At 53.2% G+C, this 22654-nt stretch overlaps 4 protein-coding genes and 1 pseudogene across 4 annotated transcripts; 1 reads left to right on the forward strand and 4 right to left on the reverse strand.

Annotated features, from left to right (window-relative positions):
- Nucleotides 1–5: 5 nt before the first annotated feature.
- SAPIO_CDS8693 (uncharacterized protein) lies at nucleotides 6–2064 on the reverse strand (the record flags this gene model as incomplete). The annotated part of the gene is made up of 2 exons (XM_016790280.1): nucleotides 6–278; nucleotides 358–2064. The coding sequence occupies 2 exons, from the start codon at nucleotides 2062–2064 to the stop codon at nucleotides 6–8; spliced, it is 1980 nt and encodes a 659-aa protein (XP_016640543.1).
- Nucleotides 2065–5317: 3253 nt separating this feature from the next.
- SAPIO_CDS8694 lies at nucleotides 5318–7234 on the reverse strand (annotated as a pseudogene; the record flags this gene model as incomplete).
- Nucleotides 7235–12032: 4798 nt separating this feature from the next.
- On the reverse strand, nucleotides 12033–15712 carry SAPIO_CDS8695 (uncharacterized protein; the record flags this gene model as incomplete). The annotated part of the gene is made up of 6 exons (XM_016790281.1): nucleotides 12033–12538; nucleotides 12647–12917; nucleotides 13020–13414; nucleotides 13524–13896; nucleotides 14031–15517; nucleotides 15637–15712. The coding sequence occupies 6 exons, from the start codon at nucleotides 15710–15712 to the stop codon at nucleotides 12033–12035; spliced, it is 3108 nt and encodes a 1035-aa protein (XP_016640544.1).
- A 911-nt stretch (nucleotides 15713–16623) lies between these two features.
- SAPIO_CDS8696 (Selenium binding protein) lies at nucleotides 16624–18362 on the reverse strand (the record flags this gene model as incomplete). Its single annotated transcript, XM_016790282.1, has 6 exons — nucleotides 16624–16809; nucleotides 16876–17206; nucleotides 17261–17322; nucleotides 17388–17694; nucleotides 17774–18012; nucleotides 18072–18362. The coding sequence occupies 6 exons, from the start codon at nucleotides 18360–18362 to the stop codon at nucleotides 16624–16626; spliced, it is 1416 nt and encodes a 471-aa protein (XP_016640545.1).
- A 2486-nt stretch (nucleotides 18363–20848) lies between these two features.
- SAPIO_CDS8697 (Oxalate decarboxylase) lies at nucleotides 20849–22456 on the forward strand (the record flags this gene model as incomplete). The annotated part of the gene is made up of 6 exons (XM_016790283.1): nucleotides 20849–21011; nucleotides 21082–21317; nucleotides 21415–21608; nucleotides 21675–22014; nucleotides 22081–22202; nucleotides 22264–22456. 6 exons carry the CDS (start codon nucleotides 20849–20851, stop codon nucleotides 22454–22456), a joined length of 1248 nt encoding a protein of 415 aa, XP_016640546.1.
- Nucleotides 22457–22654: the final 198 nt, after the last annotated feature.

The following is a 22654-nucleotide window of genomic DNA, read 5'->3' on the forward strand; positions in this document are numbered from 1 at the left end:
CCGACCTACGAAGGCTGTGGAATTAGACTCGCCTGATTCGTAACAACCAACCCAGCCATGGCAGCCGACGTCAAAGTCGAGAGCACGCCCGAAATGAGAGCCGACACGGCGATGCGGCTGACGTCCCCCCCGCGAGACGGGGCGATCTGGGACAGGATGCCGACCTGGATTCCGAGCGAGCCGATGTTGCCGAAGCCGCAGATGGCGTAGGTGGCGATGAGGCGGGAGCGGGGGGAGAGGTTTTCTGCGGAGAGGGCGAGGAAGGCGACGTATTCGTTCTGGGAATTGTTAGAAATGGGCGAGTGGAAAGAGAATCAAAAAAAAAAAAAAAAAAGGTGTTGGTTCACTTGCCTTGACGATTTTGGTGCCGATGATTTTGGCGACCTTGTAGAGGTCTCCGTTGCGTGGGACGCCGAGGAGGAAAGCGATGGGATAGCAGATGTACCCCATAATGAGCTCCAGAGTGAGATCGGGATCGGAGATATTAAGATATCGACCCCACCAAGTCAAAAGGCCGTCGATGAGACCAACAGCGGCGAGAATGCAAAGGATAGAAGCGATGATTGTACCAGCAATTTTGAGGCCGAACCAAGCGCCATTGGCGAAGGCGTGGAGGGCGTTCTCGGCCCTATGCTCGTCATCGTCGGGGATGACGACGCGGCCGGCCGTGAGAGTCTCTTCTGTCTCGGGATACCTAAGCTTGGAGATGGCGAGGGAGGCGGGGATGGACATGATGCAGGAGGAGACGAGGGCCTGTGGGTTAAGCCCCAAGGTCATGTAAGCCACTAGGACGGATCCCGAGATGGTGGCGAAGCCGCAGGTGAGGATCTGGTGGAGTTCGGCGCGGGTCATGTGTGGGACAAACGGGCGGACGAGCATAGCCGATTCGCCCTGGCCGATGAAAGGAGTAGCTGCCGCGACGACGGCTTCCGCTCCCGAGACGCGGAGGGCCCAGAAGACGAAGGTGGCGAATTTCTTGACGAACCATTGAAGAAAGCCGACGTAGTAGAGCACCTCGACGAGGGAGATGAAGAACATGATGGCGGGTATAACGGAGATGAAGAACCACGTCAAGCTGGCGACTTCCTTGGTCGTTAGGAACTCTGTGCCCTTACGCGAGAAACCCAAGAGGTCCCCGGCCCGGTTGGCAATGAAGGCGAAGATGTCGTAGCCCACAGAGGTGCGGAGGACGAACAAGGCGATGACGTACTGCGCGAGCATGCCGCCGATGACGGTGCGCCACTGGACAGCGCGGCGGTTACGCGAGGTGACCCAGAGGCCGGCAATAAGAACGGCCAGGCCGAAGAGGGAGACGGCGCGGTTCTCGCGCGTGTTGTCTTCTGATTCTTCGGAGACGAAGGCGCCGAGGAGGATGGCCGCCACGGTGACCAGTGCGGCGAGCGGGGTGCGGAGTTTGGCGGGGATGCGGTCGTGGATGAATACGCCCGTGTGTTGCCAGATGAAGCGGATGGGTTTCGAGACGATGGAGATGGGGACGTGGAAGAAGAGGAGGCGGAGGGAGATGGCTAGCCAGACGAGGAAGGGGACGACCCAGTTCTTGTCGGAGTGGTGGAGGGCGAGGGAGGCGATCCACCAGCCCGTGAAGAGCAGGAATATGCCTAGGTGGAAGAAGATTCTGTGGCGGCGGTAGAAGAGGCCGAATTTGCTGGGGGTGCGGTACGGGTCTTGGTGGTGGCTGTCCTCGCCGGCGGAGGTGTCGATGACGTCGCGTTTCTCCTTGTCATCGGACTCGGGCTTGGTGTACTCGGGCAGCACCTGGCCCTGAGCGGCGATGTTCTCGACGTCATCGTGTCTATGGATCAGGGACTGAGGCGGGATCAGCGTCGGGTCGAAGGTCGTGCCGCGGGTGTAGGTAGCGTGGATGTGGGTGCCGTCCTCGGCGGTCGGGCCGTGATGGGTGTGTGAGTGGACGTGCTGGTTCTTGGGGTCGAGGGCGGGGTCTGAGTATCGGCGGAGAGAGGAGCCGGAGGGCGAGACGGGGCGGGAGGCGGCTGCTGCTGCTGTCGGAGGGGGCGTCGCGGCCCGAGTCTCCTTTGTGGACATGATCACGGCTGGGAGAGGATGCGAGCAAAGCAAGAAAAGGTTTCCCGGCGTCTGGGCATCAGGAGGAAAGGCTAAATAGAGGCGAATTGACAACAGACCTCAGAACCAAGAGCACGTGGGAGACCCTGACTCTGGTAACAGTCTAGCTCGTGAAAGAACCTAGTACCGTAACGGCGCGCAAGAAGCCAACTTACTTGTGATCGAGACCTGTGGCCACGCTCTCTCATCTTTCAGGGTCTAGGAACGGGAGCGACAGGAACACTTGGACGGGGAGGACACGACTTAAGTACCTTGGTAGACAAGCAAAACTGGGAGACACCGGTTTGGGCGTCGGTAAAAAAAAATCTACAGATGGCATCGAGGCGATAAGAGAGTCGCACTGGCTGATACTTCATAACTACATGATGGAGGGCTTTGTGGACTTTTGTGCGACCCTAACCGAGGGGTCTGCCCTGTAGATAGAGGGAGGGACCCGAGATATGTTCGCTCGCCTACGCATGTCCTTGACACGATTGCGGAGCTGCCGTGCCATCAGGACCGAGAGATCCCCACGTACAAACACATCTCGAGGTCGATTGGCCAATGGCCGAAGGGAGTAGACCGGCCAATTGTGGGAACCCAACCACCAGAGACGCATGCAGGTCAGCCTCTTTGCGAGTTTGCAGCCGCTCACCCTCAAGTCATGCTGGCGCAGGATGCATGGCGGGAGAATAACACCGAGGCTAATCAAGGCCACGCGACCAGAAGACATTGTGGAGTCGCCTCCGTTTCGGCTTGGGAAGGGTTAGCAAGTATCTTGGGTATCGAGACGGAGTGGCTGGTACGGTAGTAGTGTGAGATGTTGCCGTTTGTAGCCAAGAGGGAGTTGAAGCGATACCATCTACTAGTATTGATCCGCCGATGGGGCGAGGAGCCAAGATGCCAACAATTAAGGGTCCCAATCGTAGAATTGGACTTCTTCTGATGCATCCATTGGGTGGAGCAGGATCCAAGTCCATATCAAGGTTGCAGATGAAAGTGCAATGTTACGTCGTAGACGTATTGGGGTCTGAGAAGGGGGAAGAAGTTTTGTCAACACTTGCGCCGCTTGAATCGGGGGGTGTTTTCCGCAGACTTCGATGTTCCTTGATCTTGGTGGTATCGGTATTCAGAAAAGGAAATATATCCCGCGATCTCTGCTGGAAACGCCAGAGAAGCAAAAAGGCCCAGAGCCGGTGTAGAGAGCTGATTGATTGGCATGTTTCCGTCACACAGAGTGTCCCCTCGGCGCGTACTGGTGGCGACTGCAAGAAAAAAAAAAAAAAAGTAAAGAGTCTGTCTGTCCGGCTTTGAGCGATTCAGTTCCTTGTTGGATCATCCAGAAAAGAAGCATTAATGGGGAAGAGCCAACACAAAGAAGAAAGGATCTGCTGTCGAGCCATGGGATTGGAGCAGAGGAGGCCTGACATTGCGCGTGGGTCCGTGATCTCCGCCGGGGCGCGGCTTTGGGGCAACGGAACACTGTCTCATCCGGGAAGGTGATGCGGGGGTCAATGAAAGTAGAGGCAAGACAAAAAGGGTATGACGAGAGACGCGGGGAGAGAGCGACTGGGTTTGGATGTTGCCAGCAAGATCTCTGGATCGAGCCTCGATTTCCTCGATAGGACATTGGACCAATCTGGAATGCATCCGATCTGGTTCGGATCTTGGATCCTGGCAGCAGTTCTCGATAAGCTCGCCCATCTTATTGATTAATGATGGGGCACTGATTGGTCGGGATTCGAAACAACCCATCCTGCATCCTGGAATGCATCTTGACCTAAGACCCAAGACTCGCTCCTTCAGCTTGATCTCGATTCGCGTCGCACGAAGCAGCACTTGTCTAGATTTTCTTTCTTTGAAATCCCACTTGAGGTCGTCGCGTACCCGCTAAGCTGAAATAATAACCATAGAGTTAGTGACTAGGACATTAGACAGGAAATATCAATTGACCCAACTGCGGTTTCTTCAAAGGCTGGCCGCCACCGAGTCATGCCGTGCCGCATCGCACCACAACGCACTGCTTCCACGGCACGGTGGCCAGTCCTGCTGTGTAATGTGGTGCTGCACCGTCATCACGATCTACTCGTCGCCTCGTACCCTCTGGAGAGACACCGACAAACCAAGATCTTATCGACAGTGGACGTCGGGTCGAGATAAAAATCCCCCGGCGACCCCGACGCCAATCATCGTCAGTCCCAGAGGCCAAGATACCTCATACCTACCGGCATCGAAAAGTTCCCTAGCCTCCCTTCTCGCTGCTGCCAAAACAGAAACGGGTTTGGTGAACCCCTCACAAAAGTGTCGGAGTGTCGGCGGAACTTTTGAAGACGGGGTGAGCAATAGGAGCATTGGAGTACGGAAGGATCAAGCCTGTCTCCACCAAATATCACCTGCCAATTTATCCAGCTGCCACTTGCCACTTGCCACTTGCCACTGCCAGTGCTTTCCGCCATTTCACAGCACCTTCCTCTTTGATCCAGAGCACGACTTTATCAACAAAGACCAGGATTAAAACGTACTTTCGCTCAATCTCCCAAGACGTAACCTTGTCCGCGCCGCGACGAGAGCGAGAGAAACTGTTCAATGTTCATGGTGCTTCGATAAGAGCTTTCTCATCGTCGATTGTCGGGTCTAGCTCTCAGGTCCAGCATTGCGATGGACTGGACCCGCCACTTCTTCCCTCCCCACGGTTCTTCTACCCCAGGTTTTAATAGCATGGTCGCGTCCTATAACCGACTACGATATCTGGTCGGATCGCCCAAGCACAATTCGTCGAAGGGGGTTATCAGGCCGGCGTCATCTGCGAACCGAACCCCGATGTACGACTGCCTGCCCTCACCTGGAAAGCTTTAATCACCAACATTAGGGACTAAAAGCATATAATTAAACATTTGGACTACGTAAAAGGTCTAAAAGCGTAAAAAATAAGAGTCCAAATCCACCTCATCCCCTTAATCACGAATCATAAAAGCGTGTTTACATTCCCGAAAGGTTTCTAACAATTGTCATTTTCATTAACGTATGCGAAAAGAGGTAATTCGATAGTCCATGCAAGAAACCCCCAGGAATTAAACAAAGATAATAAAGATGCTAAAAGAGAAAAGTGGTATAAAAAGGAGATTCAAGAAAATGTACGTGAAATGAAAGGTATATGTTCGGGGGCTTCCATGTTTTTTTCTAGTTTTTTATTTTCTTTTTTTTCCTCATCTGATAAGGATGTGGAGGAGATCCCTTAAAGGACGAAGAGGGCAAGGGCACCGAGAACAGCAGCGCCGAAGGCAACGGTGTTGCGGCCGGCAGCGCTCACCTCAACGGGGCCAGAGGGAGAAGGCTGCTCGGGGCTGGAGCTCTCGACACCGCCGGTGGGCTGAGTGGGAGGGCAGTCCTCCTCACCTTCGCAGCCGGAGTCGGGAGAAGAAGGCTGGGGCTTGACGCCACCCGAGGGCTGGGGAGAGACACCGCCGGTGGGTTCAGGGGGGCACTCCTCGCCGCCCTCACAGCCGGAGCCGGGGGTGGAAGCGGGAGAGTTGGGGCCGTTGCCGCCAGTGGAGGCAGGAGGGCACTCCTCACCACCCTCACAAGGGGGGTTGGTGGGCTCGGGCTTGGCGGAGGTAGGTCGGAGAGGGCAGTCAGTCACGTCAGGGGCGCACGAGGTAACGGTGCGGAGGGTAGTCTCAGTGACGGTGGAAGGACCGTGGGGGCCCTCGGAGCCGGTGGGCTTGGGGGTCTCGGTCTCTTCGGGGCAGTCAGTCTCGGAAGCAGTGCCGGTGGGCTCGGTGGGACCAGAGGACTCGGTCTCCTCAGGGCACTCCTCGCCGCCCTCGCAGGTAGGGGGGTTGGTGCTGGTGGGGCGGACGGGGCAGTCGGTGACATCCGGAGCGCAAGAGGTAATGGTCTGGAGGGTGGTCTCGGTCACGGTGGAGGGGCCGTTGGGACCCTCGGTGCCGGTGGGCTTGGGAGTCTCGGTCTCTTCGGGGCAATCAGTCTCGGAGGCAGTGCCGGTGGGCTCGGTGGGACCAGAGGACTCGGTTTCCTCGGGGCACTCAGTCTCCTCGGGACCCTCGGTCTCAGTAGCGGTGGGCTCGACGGGACCCTCGGTTTCAGTCTCCTCAGGGCACTCGGTCTCCTCGGGACCTTCGGTCTCGGTAGCGGTAGGACCCTCAGTCTCGGTCTCCTCAGGGCATTCAGTCTCCTCGGGACCCTCGGTTTCAGTGGCAGTGGGGCCCTCGGTCTCAGTCTCCTCGGGGCACTCAGACTCGGTCTCGGTGGGGCCAGCGGTCTCAGTCTCCGAAGGACCCTCGGTCTCAGAGGCGGTGGGGGTGGGCTCAGTGGGGGCGGTGCCGGTGCCGGTTTCGGTGGGACCAGAGGACTCGGTGGAGGACTCGCCGGTAGGCTCGGTGGCGGGAGGCTGAGTGGCGGATGGGACGCCCGAGGTGGTCTCTTCACAATCCTCGTCGTCATCATCATCATCATCCTCATCATCGTCCTCGTCGTCGTCGCAATCCTCATCATCATCACCGTCGTCATCGTCGTCGTCGCCACCATCATCCTCATCGTCGCAGTCCTCATCGTCGTCACCGCCATCCTCACCATCATCGTCGTCGTCGTCGTCATCCCCATCGTCCTCATCACAGTCCTCATCATCATCTCCACCATCCTCACCGTCATCATCACCATCGTCGTCATCTCCGTCATCCTCATCGCAATCCTCATCGTCACCATCATCACCGCCGTGATGACCATCATCGTCCTCGTCATCATCCTCATCCTCATCACACTCCTCGTCATCACCGCCGGTCCTCTTCTTCTTGTAGAGGCTCACAACGCCCTCACCACCGCAGATACCAGACTTGGCATCACCAGCAACGCAAAGGGCCTTGCACTTGGACTTATGGACAAGCTTGACGCTGACCTCGACCTCGGAGCTGGCACAGGTGGCGCCGATGGCGACGGTGGCGGCACCGGCGGAGGCAGTAAGGCACTGCTCGGCGGTGAAGGGAGCGGTGAAGGTAGCGACCTTGGCGAAGGCGCTAGCCTCGACCTCGGCACATCCGACGTAGACGAAGCCGTCGACGGAGGCGGCGGCACCAGCAGCGGCGCCGGCCACCAGGAGAGCCGAGGCGGCGACGGTAGCAAGACGGTTGGACATGTTAACCATGCGATATTAGGGTTGATTATTAGGGAGGATTAATAAGGAAAGATAAGGTAAGGACTGGAATTATTAGGGTGTGGAAGGGGTCCAACGAATGTCAAAGGACTACCGATCGACGAAGATGGCAGCCTGTATTAGTATAAGCGAGCGGACCTGTTCAAAGAACAAAACATTCGTTGGATCAGGAACGAGAGACTAGTCAGAGAGATGTTGGATGAGAGGGACGGGAATATATATCGTGGGTGCGATGTAACCCGGGCACGGAAAACAGCAGGTCCAGCAAGGTCCTCCAGGGAAAAAGGGGAGGGGCGTGTCCGTCAACCGCAAAAAGTCCAGCCAAAGGCCCAAAATACCCAGGGCGCGTGGTCTCCATGTGGAATGGCTGGCTTCGAAGCCTGCAGAGCTTCGTGATGGGCTCGACTGGTTGGTCGGCTCCATTGTTTTTTGTCTTCCCTCTTTAGACTAGTATGGACGCAGGAGGCGTGTGCACAGGCTCTCTGCCCCTGGCATTGGGTGTGAGTCGAGTCGGAGTCGGATTGGGTCGTCGTATTACTTCGTACCCGACATCTGCTTATTTCCCTATTTCCCCAATGTCCTGCCATGTCTGTCCACTGACCTTTTTGGTGGAATCCTCCGGCCAGGCCATTTGAATGCGAGGTCCAGCGCGCTAATTTCGCGGAAGTTCCTCAACGTATTTCCCTCACGGGTTCCTTTCTTTGCGGGTTCTGGCTTGGGGTAGCAGTGGAGCTGGGGACCCCCCAGAGAAGCCCTTCCAAAAAAAGATGCTCGCCCAGCCGTTGATCCTGCTTGGCGTATTGGATCGACAAATCAGACGTACGAGGATAGTTACGTGGTCCGCAAGGTTGAAAAGGGCGAAGGCCGACATCCCATCTTCTTGACCGAGAGGACAGGGTCTTTTTTTCGTGACCAGCGTCACCTCTTGCAGTGGTGGTTTTACTTAATGAGCGTGGCGTGTCTTCTGTACTTCATAGTGCGTCCAGCTGGCTTTTCTCTAGTCGAGTCGGCGCACACGAAGAAAAAGTGCAGCGCACTGAGCGCTAGGAAGAAGTGAGCTGCGAGCTAAACTAGTTGATCAGAAGGGCTTCCAGGGCAGCCTCTCGCGTGCCGTTCTCCCGTGGCTCGCCTCGGGACCCCATATTAACGAACAGGAACCGGGTTACGATAAATTGGCGACTTTAATGCTTCCGAAAATACTCCATTTCGTATTTTCCAGATTATTCTAATTGATTAATTGATTGATGTTGTCGTATCTGCCTCGGTGCTTGATTAGTTTACTTCTGGTTAAGCCACATGCTGGTAATTCTCAGGATGCAGGGGAAATAAAACCCACAAAAATACTGCCTCAATTCGAAGAATACGAACAAGTAATCACATTTTGTCCGTGGAGACCACATTCCTGCGAGCGATGCCTGGAAGGATGTGGAAGGATGGTCGAAAATAATCAGAAATAATACGACGTATTACTGAACAATGGACAGGCCAGGCACAGGGTTCCACTCCGCGGGTCGGGATGGCTGCGTGTGGAGTGATCCGCCGAGAGCTGGCGAATGATGAGGCCAGACCGCGTGAAATGAGATGGGATGGAAAATAGATCATCAGGGGAATCGCCGTTCCTAGAGGTTGCCAGGCGAGGGGATGCCGGGGAGCGAGTTGAGTCGAGAAAAAGGTGTCCTCATTTTGAATGTAGTACTTCACAGTCTGCCATGCTTGTATCCTTCGTCCGAAGTACTTCCAGCCTTGTCTGTACGAAGTAGCATTCACTTGGGATTAACATCAAATCACACTATGTTTAGTGAACCTCGGCAAATAGCCGCAAATGGCTTGACACCTCGCCGATCTTCTTCGATCTTCTTGGCCTCTTCATCTCCATATATTGGGAGCAGCGACTCGATCCTTGAGATCCACGATATCTCAAATTGATGAGGGAAAGCGTACGACGACCGCAGTCAAGCGTTGAAGGATTGCAGCGAAGAAGCGAAGAGTACTTCGTACGCTCCAGTAGCGGTACCACATTCTAGAAGCGCACAGTCCACATCAGCGCGGTAGCCCTGCGCTACCAGCCAATGACACCGAGAAATGGGAGATGAGGTGGCGTTCAGGGGAACCAATACCTTTGCCAGGCCTACTCAGGTGACAGTGACCGTTCCTTCCTCCCATTGATAGGGCTTGAGAGGTACCTTTGCACAAAGGCTCAAGTTTAACCTGGACTGAGCCCTGGGGAATTTTTTATGCTCCCAATGTGCGGAATTGTGCATCCGGCCTCAGTTGCACAAACAAATCCACTGCCACAAGAAGCAGCTGCCGCCACGAGTTGACGGGGCTCAGCACGTGGTCCTGCTTTTGGCTTCCCATGCGCCATTTGCATCATCGGATTTGATCAATTAATCAATCTCATCTCTGTCCATTTTTGCGTCTGTCTAGATTTGGTGACCGACGACAGACTCAAAAAGACATCGATTGATCCGGCTTCCTGGTTTCCCTGGCCTTAATTACGGGGTCGGCTGTGAAGGATGAAGTGGTCTTCTAAACTAATAGTCCGGAGTATAATACGCTACACTAAACTCCGGAGTGCCCAATGCACCAAGGAGCAGGAAAGAAACTATTGTTGATCAATGTCACACATCAGAGGAAGGAAGCTAGCCAGGCCAAGGCGGGACTCTGAATCTTGCTTCCGAGCAGTCAGTTTACACCCCGCCACGAAGTACACTCCTGTGCTAACGAAACTATCGACCGAGTATTTGCTCATGCTGAATGCAAGTTCTTTAAGTCCCCCACAGACCTAGGCTCTACGGAGAATGTTGTCCTCGCTGGCAATTGTGAAGATCGGGTTGCTCTACCAGTTCGTTGGGTATCTCAGGCAGACAAGCTGGAAGAGAATGTTGCCTTCCGGTGACAACGCTCACGATGTAGTTTGCTCCGTAGGTGTAAGTAAAAGGGGCAGGGGCTCTCCGGAGCACCCGAACGAGGCATTCCATTCCCCCTAACGGATAATCAACCCGATGAAGTTGTCCCATGTCGACTTCGTACATGTAAAGCAACCGTGTTTCCCCACCGAACCCAGATTCCTCCACTTCCTTCCAGCTCCCATCGATCCAATACTTCGTCCAGTGTGGATCTGTTAATTTCAGCTCGCCCCTCAACGCTTTGCCCTATCAAGCTTAGGTGTTATGCGCCCAGGACAGGGGAACAGCTATATTTAACCGACGCCACTTTCCCCTTTGAGAATACCAGGCCCATCACAACGCGGTGCCTGCAGTGAATCCACCCTCGTCTTCTGGGCGCATTTCCAAGCGGACACCTCCCAGCTACACTACTTCGTAAACTACTTCGTAAGCTGTCGTTGGTGGGATTTTCCATCCTCAACCAACACGAAGATGGCCTCACTCTTGCTGGTTCCTGGGGTCCATGAGAGTGAGAGTGGATCCTTCGGCGGGAAGATGGACCAAGTCGCACCCATGACTCACCCTTCCTTCACCTTTACCTTTACCTGTTTATCCATCTCGGTGCATTTATGTCCCCGGATCTGCTTGATTATGCTCGGCAGTGGCGTCTTTCCTCTTTGTCTCGAGGGTCAATGGCTACAAAACTTCCGCCCTCGAATAATCACATCGCCAAATTGAGGGCGCCTAAGCAAGCAGTTTCAGTGACCGATAGTTACACTTGTTGCACAAGACGCGGAAACGGGATTTGCAAGTATTACTCTCTCCCCGGAAGAGTATTGTGGGCTCCGTGGAGTCTAATGAACCTGGTTTTCTTCAACTTCGTATTTTTCTTCCATTATTCCGTACATATTAGTAAATTACCTTGGATGCAGTGCCAACAAGATACTTGAGTCAAGATGGTCCAGCCCCTTTGCTTGATAGTGGACACTAGACACCCTGAGAAAAGGGATACGAGATCAATCGATGCCTCGGCTGCTCGGCGACTCCTTTTGCTGCTCTTGCTTACCAGTCTCAACCAACAGTCGTGGGCATTGAACAGTCCGAAGGAGGAAATTGCTCTCATGGACAATCGACTACTTCGTAAACAGATTCCCCGATACCCAGAGGATGGAGGTGGACGAGCTCCTCACACAGGCGAAGGAGAATGGATCCCCAGTCCCAGATTCTCGGTCCGGTTCAATACGTGGCATCACTGCTCCCTACATGTAATACCAAATTCTCCCAATTTTTTTTCTCGTGCCCGCCCGTCCCGTCGTATCCAGTGAAGCGGAATTACAACGTCGCATTCGACCACCGGACAATCTTTTCCTCCCGACCCCTCGCCTCCTCTTCCCGGCCTTAAGCTCGCGTGTTGGTGAGCTCGATGGCGGAACCGCGATGATGCCATGGTTTGGCCAAGATGGATAAATGTCCAGCGTACAGCCAAGCACGCGCAAAAGGACCGCCTCGTTCAGAGTTATACCCGGGTAGGCTTGAGCCTAGTGTAGTGTGATGGTGTACGATGCAGTTTCACGATGTCACCTTCCGCTTGTTTGGATTAATTGGCAAACAGGAAATGGGGAAAGAGGCAATATCATTACTGTCTTGTCTCAATTCATATCCTCCCACCTCTCTCCACCTGTCTCATTCTGGGATATTTTTGGATGAGACACCACCAGAGTCTCTGAAGCGTCTCAAGCCGGGGAAAAGAAAAACAGAAAAAGATGTTGCTTAACTTAAAATCAACGTCCGTTCGATCGTAGATATCTTACGTCCACGTGAGAAGTGTCGTTACCCTTGCTGGACCGCAAGAATCGTAGACAATAGACAACTCACAGACCCATTGATGACCTCTATCCGGCCTTACATCTCTCCTCGGCCTGGTCCTCCGCCGTAAACCCCACGAGATTCAGATACAGCCTCGTCGCAGACTGCCCACCACACATCTGCTGCCCATTCCCACCGCAAGGAACATTACACTGCGCTCCATCCACGACACCAGCTACGATATGAATCTGCTCCTGGATGCAGAAACACTCATTGCCATTTCGCACACCAAACATGTTAGCGCAAGGGCAATGTCGCGCGCACCCTTCCAAGCTCAGCTGGGGGTCATTGATGGGTTGCCCCTGGACAGCGTCGAGCCCCTCCGCGGTGTTATCGAAGCATCCGATGTCTTCCCAGTCGGGGAGCTGCGTGCTGGGCGGCAAGGGAGCCGTCGACGTAGTCGTGGCCGTGGCGTTACCCGGTCGTCTCTTGCAAACGAGGTCGTCGCCGCCGAAGGGATCATTCGGGTCGGGAACTTCGCCCTCGTCCTGGGGGCTGCGTTTAGCCCTGCGGGTGGTTTCCCTGATACAGTCTAGATGCGAAGAGGAGATGCAACACATATTAGCCTAGGTTCCCTGCTTTCTTGGGCTTGGGCTTTCTTTTCTAAAGCACGGGGGAGAAAAAGAAAAGGAGATCTTACCGCCCTGGTAACCGTGGACGCCATTATACACCATTGGAATCCACTCAGGGACATCGTAGGGGTACGTGTCGTACATCTCATCTAGATTGTTGCATTGTCCGACGGGTCCGACGAAGCCAAGTCGAGTTTTAAGGTCGCCGTTGGGGAGGCGTTCCCAGGCCGCCAGCCTCAGGAGCCTCTTGATTCTGGGGGCAACGACTTGCTTGTTTATACCATCCCAAATGTGGGAACGATAGCTCGGGTGTCCAAGGAAGTATGCTGCTAAGCCGGCCTTGTGATGAGGAAAATAGAGAATTAGTTTGGGGTCTTATCGAGAAAAGAAAAAGAAGGTAATGAAGCAAAAGCACTTAGCACGGATGGGGAAAGGACTTACCACTATAGGGGCACCGAACCCGTCCCCCTCGAGAAGCTTATCATCCCCGTCCGCATCCATCGACAGGATGCCCCATCCCTGAGCATACACCCACTCTCCCGACCATTCCCTCATGTGCGGAGAGTTCAGGTGAGCGAAAGCCCCTCTGGGAGTGGTAGATGCCCCGATGACGATCTCCGGGAACTGTACCTGCATGATCTCGGGATATCGGTTCCAAGTAGCTTTTGGGACATCGCTCCAGACGCAATTTCCGTTCTCGCCAAGAACCCATTCAACGGCGAAACTGCCAGGAGTGCCGACGACGACAATGCCTTCTTCGCGGGTCATTGTGAGGATCCTCCGCCACGCAGTTTCGAGGTTTCGATCGTACTGGGTACCGGGCTCGGCGGTGATCGCTGTGTTGGATGAAGATGTATAGTTAGTCCAACATTATGGTCTTGTTTATTAACTGTTTCTTTTTCACCAAGAGGAGACTAAGAGGGGATGAGATGACTCTAAACTTACCCTGTGGCAAAACGACAACGGCCTTGGCTGCAAGATTGTTCCCCCGAACAATCTCACCGATTCGTTGAAATGCAAGGAGCATAGCAGTTGGGGTAGTCGCCTGCATAACAACCAGGTCCTCATTATGCTCCTCTGGTTCGTACCACGCACACATCACCTTGAGGCTGAAGATGGTCGACTTCTTTGCGATGCCGAACTCGGAACCGACTGCAAGTGCTGCGGCGGGGGTGCCGTGGCCTTCGTTCTGGTAGTTTAGACACACATCGGGGGCATTGACGATGTGAGCTGGATTCACGTCAGGAGGCACACACCCTTCGAGAGGCGTCTCCCAGATGTAGGTTTCGTAGCCAGTGTTCGGGAGGTCAAGCTCTTCCTAGAAGTTCAAGTCAGGTCAGTCTTGCTATATATATGTGCGTGTGTGTGTGTGTCGGTGTTTTATGGGTAAAGGGACGGGGTATCTTAACCAGGGGAGGGAGAGAGGAGGAGGTTCGGGAAACAACAACTTACTCGAACCCTGAGTTTGTCATGGGCGAGGCCGCTATCCGCAACAAAAACAATGATATCATCGCCGCCAGCAGACTCGTGGAATTTGTAGTCCTGCTCATTGACCGGTGGCCCCCCGCGCTTCTCGGAGACTCTTCTCAACTGTATCGGGGCCTCGAGCTGCGTTGCAACTTCGTTCTCGTCGTCGGGTTGAGGCTCCAAAGGATCAGGGGGCATCCGAGACTTTAACTTCCGGTTGCGGGGAGGTCCTTGGCGATCGGGCTTTCCACGAGGCGCCTTGGGGCGGGATTTCTTGCCAGGCTTAGTTGTGGTAAATTTTTCACCCGGAGGAAGGGGGTATTTTCGGATTGGAATGACGTCCTCTGCCAGCTCCTGTTCGTAGATGTGGGAAACTGAACCCATGTTCCTTACCAGGGCCCGATGGCGACGCGAGAGGTTCGTGTGGTATAAATACCCCATGACACCATCGTATTGACGACCATTAGCGCGATCAAGAGTGTGGTAAAATGTGTTTACGAGGGCTGGGGAAGTATCGTCTTCCAAGACGATGAGGGACGATCGCATGTCTCGGCCGAGATGCTGCGTCGTGACATTATCATTGGACGACAACCTGTTGTGAAAATCCGTCTGGTTGGCAAAAGCTTCCATGCCGGTAAGGATGGATCCCTGGCTGGTTAAATTGAATTGAGAAATGGGAGGCCCCAAAAACTCAGCATCGGCTCCAAGGTCGTACAGGACCAGGCCGGCCGCGACCTGGAGATCTTTAGAGGGACCGCTGACGTCTCTGGTGGTTAGATGAGTATCTAGCGATTTGAACCACTGCAAGCGGTTTGTCATGGCACGGACAGCAGATGGGTTGAACAGGCTAGGAGAATTAGAAGATCTCTTCTTGTTTCGTTGGCCCATTTGAAGGATCAGTCGATCCATGAGCTGATCCCATCGAGGGAGAGACTTGGAGCCAGCAGGAGTGGTCTGGTCACCTGCGGGGAGAATCCGATCGATAGCGGCGATGGCCTCCGAAAGAGCATCCGCGTGGTCCAGCTGCTTTGTGCCATTCCGAGATTGGTCCTCCGAAGCAGAGCGGGCAATGACGGAAAGGGCGAAGTCGAACATCTTGGCTACCGCCTTATTGAGATTGTCAAGGATGTCCGAGTTGAAATCGCCGAGCAGGCTTTGGAAAGAGGCTAGATTGATTGTCTCGGTGCCCGGAAAAGATTGCGCTGGGAGTGGCTCGAAGGAGACCTCAGTGTTTCCGAGACGAACCTTCGACGTCGTGTCTGGAACATCAATGCAATCACTGTTGCAGCACACAGAACCGTACTGCAAGGAACAGATGTCGCCATTGGCGACAGTGAAGATCCATTTTCCATCATTCGGAGCAGCAGGATAGAGCTTAATGCCGGCAACGTTGAGAGAAACGTTTGGAACGAAAGACGAGCTATCGATTGCATCGAGGATCTGGTTCGGTACGACGGGCTGCTTGGCTGCGGCTACAATGGAGACAAATATAATGTTAGCCTGAACTCTCGGTTCTTCCGCTTTCGAGTCTCTAGTTTCAATTCTGGCCGCGCTGGAACGGACCGGGCCTTGCCGGGGCAGTTTCACGTACGTTCAGAGTTAAACAGTCTCCAGGCACAGACGAGAGGGAGGTGGGTGACCACAGCCGAGAACCTCGGAACTCTCATGATATCGTAGAAAATGAGGGGTGTGGTTTGTAGACAACGGTGCGATGTGTTTATAGTCAAAGATGAGAAAAGATGTGTAGGAGGAAAAGGACAAACTGAGGAAGCCTTTGTTTCTTAGATAGAAAAGAAATCAAATCAAAAAAAAAAAAAAAAAAAAAAAAAAAAAAAAATCAGAACTAGAGAAAGCCCTAATCACTGGTGGAAGGAGGAAGGAAAGCAGATGTGGAAGGTATAACTCATGGATTCTTGAAAGGAAGGAGCACCCTGGTGGGCTTTATTAGTACTGGATCACAACCAGAATTGAAATATTCGCACCAACATGTAGACTTTCTTTATAGTACAGTCAAAGAGACAATTAATTGGATATCACTCTAACTTCAACCTCCAGTTCTGGAAACTTAGAGTTGATGTGTCTGGAGAGTGTAGCAAAGAGAGGCCTGCTTGGAGCAGGACGATCAATGTGGAAACCGTATTCAGCCTTGTCGACTTGCTATAATCAGCATTGTACCTTTATGCTATGTTTCCTGGTAATTCATTCCATGGGCAGTATTCTGTAACCTCACCACGTTTGGCATTCCTGTTCATCACCCTCACCTTTCCTAGACATATCTTGAAAAGAATGCCACTATATAAACTCGATCACTTCTGCAAGAGAGACTTACTGAGTGACTGGCGTTATTTAACATAGGCAGGCCTGACCAGTCAGATCACGCTAAAATGGAAAGTCTTGAAAGCAATTAAAAATTAAAATTAAGAAAATAGAGCTCTATACTCCGTAAAAGAATGTAGTTCTGAAAGAACCAGAAAATACCCCAGCCAATATCTTCTATCAACAGCCTCCTCCGCCCATGATCAACTCCTTCCTCTCCAAACTATATGGTAGAAACCGCCGCCGGAAATCCTGGAATTCTTTAGTAGTACTTGGGGTTCTCGGGATCAGTCAAGTCGAAGATGACGGAAGAGTGAGGGCGAGCACCACCACGGTCGCGGGTGAAGATGCTCTCGAAGTCGATGGTCCTGTTGAAGCTGAGGCTGCCGTCGTCGAGGATATCGATCCAGTGCGCCTTGTAGTCGCCAGGAGTGTTGAAGATGGAGATCTAGAAAAGAGAAATTTCATTAGCGTCGGAAAGACTTGAAAAAGGGGCTATTGGAGGGACGCATACGGAACCACCCTGGACGAAGTAGCCGGTGACGAGAAGGTTCTTCTTATCGGGGGAGATCTTGACGTAGTGGGGTCCAATGATGGGCTGCTGCTCATCAGGGTTATCGAGACGCTTCACGTTGTTGAGGTCCGAGATGTCGAGCGCCGCGACGTGGTTGCCAAGCGTGATCGTGAAGTAGGCGTACTTGCCGTCGTCGGTGATGTCGGAGTAGATGGCGATGGAGTTCTTGGCCTTTTCGCCGAGGTCGTAGAGGAGCTCAGCGACACCGGGCTTGCCATCGGGACCAGTTCGGAAGGGGTAGATGATCCAGACTTGACCGGGTTCAACAGCACTGCCATCCTGTGTTAGTTGGGTAGTTTTGGGGGAAGGGAGAGCTGCGACTTACGTAGCGAGCGCAGCGCTTTCGGGGTTGCCGGGGATGAATTTGACATCTTGGATACCGCCACCCTACATTGCAGTTAGTCAGCACCAGGTTCTGTAATCTTGTGTTCATGGAGAGTGGGGAGGCATACGTTGGGGATGGTGATGGTAGACAGAATCTTGCGAGTAGAGAGGTTCCAGAGACGAAGAGTATTAGCATACTTAGTGCCCAAGCTAGGCTTGAGGATGCTAAGCGGGACAACGAAATCCGAGGTCAGGATAAGATCCTTCTCGAAGTCGATGGTGAGACCGTGGGGCGAGAACTGCTCGCCGAGAATGTTGAGAGTGCCCTCGACATCCTCGGGCCACTCGTGGATGATGTTGAAGTTGGCATCAGTCTCGACGAGACGGCCGGGAGAAGTACCGACGGCACTACCCATGTAGGTGATGAAGAAACCACTGAAGCAAGAGATTAGTTATTTCACTTCCTATATTATGGAAAGAGACATCAGGGAGAAAGAGAGGACTGCCAGCTTACCCGTCGGGCTTGGCGCGGATCTCATCCACGATGGAGCTGAGAATACCCCTGTTGCTCTTCAAGAACTTGGGACGGTACGGGTTCGAGACGTCAAAGTAGAACGCCGTATCCTGAGTCTTGAGGAGAGACAACAGGCCGCCGCCAGCAAGAGTCTTGCCATCGAGGGATGGGCTGAGATGGTGGGGCGAGTTGCCGCTGGTGGGGACATCCGCGATATCAATGATGGTACCGAAGGTATCCTGGCGAGCCAATAAGTATCAAGTTTTTAGCATCGAGGAGAGGAAAAAGAATGACTTACATCATCGAGACTGGTGGCGACGAGGAAGTCCTTGTGCTTGTTGTCACCAGCACCAGTCCAGAAGTATCCAATCTTCTTCGGCTTGAGGTTCGAGGCAGTGAAGGGCTCGCTGGGGAGAGCGGGGGTCGGAACCTGGAGAACAGGCAGGGGAGGGGCAATACCGGCCAACGGTTCAGTGACGCCGGGGATGGCAGGGATGAGACCGCCAGGAATGCTGAGGTCCAGTGGCGAGGCGACTACTGGGCAAGTCAGGAGCGCCGCCAAGATGGCGGAAGAGATGACAGCAGACATTATGAGATTAGAGTGGCTGCGAAGGGGCACAAGATCTTATGAAGAAGTGGCTGATAAGATGTGAGAGCCGATGAGAAGGTTGGATGAGATGCTGATGATGATGAGAGAAGATTTTGAGCATGTTTGAGGCAGTTTGACAGACTTCTTATAGTCAAAGAGATCGCCCTCGATTCCATCCATCTCCGACTTAGATTTTCCTCCTCAACCTCCTCGATTGCGCACCCACCTCCTCTCCGGGCACTTTCTCCCCGTCGCCCCTAATTCTTACGCCGAAGGTTTGGCCGTAGTGCCCCCCGAACTATTGAGGCACAGCAGGGGAACTCATCACGAACTTTTTTTCGGCCATGCTGGCAAGCGGTGATGGCATCATCGAGGCTTCTCAGTTCGCGATCCAGAGGAAAGGGCAGCAGGCATCACCATCAACAGCATCATGGCGGGCGCTCGGCTGTGGGGGTGAAATGATGATGGACAAGATGACCAAGATGGCATCGTGAGCTGAACAAAAGACGGGATGACAGAAGGAAAGGTCTACAAGGCAATGATCAACAACCATACGCTCGGTTCAGCCAATGCGGCGGTGAGCTCGCCCTTCTTTACGCTTCCAGACTTGGGCCTAATCGATGTCGACAGCGTCGATCAGTTCCTAGAGTCTGGGGAGTTGCATTAGGTTGATGTCAGGGGTAAGACAGAAAGGGACCGAGATGAAGAGCCTCAATGCGACGGCAGATCTAGAAGTCCTCGAAGGATACGGCTACGTCAAGGCATTCGAGAACTCGGCTAGCCGAGAGGTGGGGAAGCGTTGCATCTGGTCAACCGGCACATCCGTCACGACCTGGTTTTCCATTGGGCGTGTCGAGAGGGGCTTGACGCTAAGGATAGCTGCGGGCTCTTAGACTCGCAGCATTCAGACTAGCGGGAGATTTCAAGCCAGGGCGCCTCGATGACGTTTCCGACATGCATGCCGATCCTGAACTAGATCTGGGAGATGGAAAACTTGAATGGGAATACCAGGATAATGGCTTCGGCGAAATATAACTCTAGTTTAAAAGAATTCGACCAGGAAATCAAGGGCTAGTGTGCCTAAGAATGGGGGCCTGACGCTCAGACTTGGTCTCGGAGCCGGGCTTACATGGCGGCAGCTTCGGAAAGGACAAGGAATATGACAAATTGCCAGTTATCAGCTTAATCAAGGAGCCACCAGAAGGCGCCTCTTTCAGACGTGGAGGAGGGGGAGGGGGAAGAGGGGATGTGATCGTCATGGTTTCCACGTTTTGCGATTCCGGGATTATGGATCGCCCCTTAACTATCCAACCCTCCAGGATTCAATTTATTTGAGTTAAAGCAAAACCAAATGGCTGGGGAATTTCACCTTGCTATGCTATTAGAGAAAAAAAGGGGGACGAAAGACAAGCACGCGAGCCTGTCAAAAGTCAGGAATTTGTGGGGAAAGACACCAACTTGGGGAATCACAACAGACAAAACCGCCTATTACAATTGAAGCGTAATTCCCATTCGAACCTGTCTGCCTCTTACTCTGCTCTTTGGGAAGGGTTGTTCTGTCGTTGTGTCGATCCCGCTGCATCACGTTATTTCAGCCCCGATGTCGAAATCACCCCTGTCAACTCCGAGTCCTCCCCCACCGCGGGTCCGGGCCACACCGGCCTTGGCCCCCCACTCCAGACGGCGACTGTTGCGGGCACCGGCGTCTACGGTTGCGGGAGCCTAACTCGATCTGGGAGGTAATGTGGCTTTCAGCCACCTCGAGATTGTGCCGGATTGCCGCGCCAGGGCTTCACGATTCGGGAATCACGAGCGTCGATCCACGAGCAAAAGCTTAATTGTTTCCTACTGCCGGCCTAATGAGGAATAAGGGATCCGCAAGATGGTGTCCATTTTAGGGCTCGGCGGCACGGTAAATGACCACCCACACCATACGCAGGCATCCTAATCCTAATCCTCGCAGTCCTTGACCCTTTGCGTTACATCTTTTCGGATATTTGCGACTCTGGAAATGTAAGCTTGTTCTACAGGTACTGGGGCCTGCAGACAAGAGGAAAAAAAAGTCGCAGGTAAAAATCATCAACGAAAACAGATACTTGCGCGGAGAAACCCCGAGCGTCATTAGGTGTGTCAATGACGAACCGTTGATTTCAATTTTCGACGGCCGCTGCTCGCGTGGGGTGAATAGAACCGAGAAAGTATCCGTGAGTAATATTATAGCGAAATAAGGAGCATGTCGCGCTCTTACTGGGCGGATTAATCATGTGTGGGCGAACGCGATGTTTACCGCGCTGATCGCGAGACGGGGGATAAATGTCCGTGATGTTCACATGTAGCGTTCTTGGTAGCGGGCTAGCAAATGTACATAAAACACCGGATGTCCACGAGGTAAACGTTGGAACCGTTTCCCCTCACCTTCTTCCTTGCGTCTTCTAGAACGTCCCACTCTTCATTCCTTCATTGCTGGACTTTCTGCCCTCGACACAATGGTGATGTGCTCCAAGATTCTCGGTGGACTCCTGCTCCTCGTAGCTGGTGCTTCTGCCCTTCCTGGTGCGCAGATCGTGAACAAGCGTACCGTCGATGACCAGGTGCCCCAGTTTGAGGATGGCCAGCCAATTGGCCATGGGAAGGGAGCACCACTCGTCGGTGAGTTCATCTGGCACCTGGGGTAAACGTCTCTACTTAAATGGCTGTTTCACTAACAAGCGTGATATAGGCGGCACTGATGAGTATATCGACAAGTCGAACCCAGACAACTTAGGTCAGCAAGCCACCGATGGTGGTCTCGTGCCAAACCTCAAATGGAGGTTCTCCGACTCCAAGTCCAGGAACTATCCAGGTGGTTGGCTGCGCACCCAAGTGATCCAAGACCTTCCGCAAAGCCACGATATCGCGGCGGCTCAGCAGCACCTTTCCAAGGGTACCATCCGCGAGCTCCACTGGCATAAGAATGTGAGTTTTATGATCATGATTATAATCTATTGTTACCTTCCTTCGAACTGGGATTTTACCGCTAGTCGTTGGGCTGCTGACACGTGGACTGTCCTAGGCTGAATGGGGTTTCGTGTATGCTGGCTCAGTCCTCATCTCCGCTGTCGATGAGTACGGCGTCCACCAGGAGGAAACACTTAACTACGGTGATATCTGGTACTTCCCTAAGGGCACTGCCCATACGGTCCAGGGTCTCGAAGACAAGAACGAGTTTCTGCTGGTCTTTGATAACCCCGAGTTCGACAACGCAGGGTAAGGCGAAGACAAGAAAAGACACGATATTCATGTAGGCACCATACGCTAATGAGATGATTTTAGTGTCACCTTCAACATTGACGACTGGCTCTCTCACACTCCCAAGGATGTCCTCGCCAAGAACTTTGGCGTCCCAGAATCCGTATTTGACGATATTCCCAAGCCTAACCCAAACATCCAGAAGGGCACCGTTAGCAACCGCACCGTTACGTCTGAGGGTGCCGCCACCGGCGACCACTCCTTTGTCTATAAGACGCTCCAGCATGACCCTGAACCCGTTCCTGGAAATGGCGGCACTTTCTACAAGATCGACTCGACCAACTTCCCTATCAGCAAAACTATTGCGGCGACCTTCGTCACTCTCAAGCCGGGTGGTTTGAGGGAGCTTCATTGGCACCCTAATGTGAGCCATTCGCATATCAATATACTTTAAAATGAAGAGGTTGAACTGACGTGTGACATTTCTCAGGCCGAAGAGTGGCTGTACTTCCACCAGGGCGAAGCTCGTGCTACTGTTTTCAACGGCAACGGCAACGCGAGGACTTTTGACTTCCACGCTGGCGATACTGCTGCTTTCCCCGACAACTCGGGGTGAGTCACCTTACCTGCCAGCATACAGGGATGTGTGAATTTTAAGCTAACTTGTGACTAGCCACTACATCGAGAACACCTCTGACACTGAAGACCTCATCTGGATCGAGATCTACAAATCGGACCGCGTGGCGGACATCGCCCTTGGCCAATGGCTCGCCCTCACTCCCGCCGACATTGTCGCCCAGACTCTCAACGTTCCTATTGAGTTTGTCGAGAAGATCAAGAGGGAGAAGCAGGTGTTGGTTGCCTAATTTACCCAGAGGAGTGCAGTCATGAGTAGGTGTTGACATGAGATGTTTTCGCTTCCATTATATATTAAATTTGATGTAATATTTAATTTATTTTATAAAATATTTGGAGCCTTGGATTACTGGTCGCCGCTTCGCGATCGATTTTGTTAAAAAAAGTTATGTCGGGTTGTGGCGGATATAATGTAGTTCAATAATAGT

Source organism: Scedosporium apiospermum (assembly GCF_000732125.1).
Source record: "Scedosporium apiospermum strain IHEM 14462 chromosome Unknown SEQ_SAPIO_0121, whole genome shotgun sequence".
Lineage (NCBI taxonomy): Eukaryota > Fungi > Ascomycota > Sordariomycetes > Microascales > Microascaceae > Scedosporium > Scedosporium apiospermum.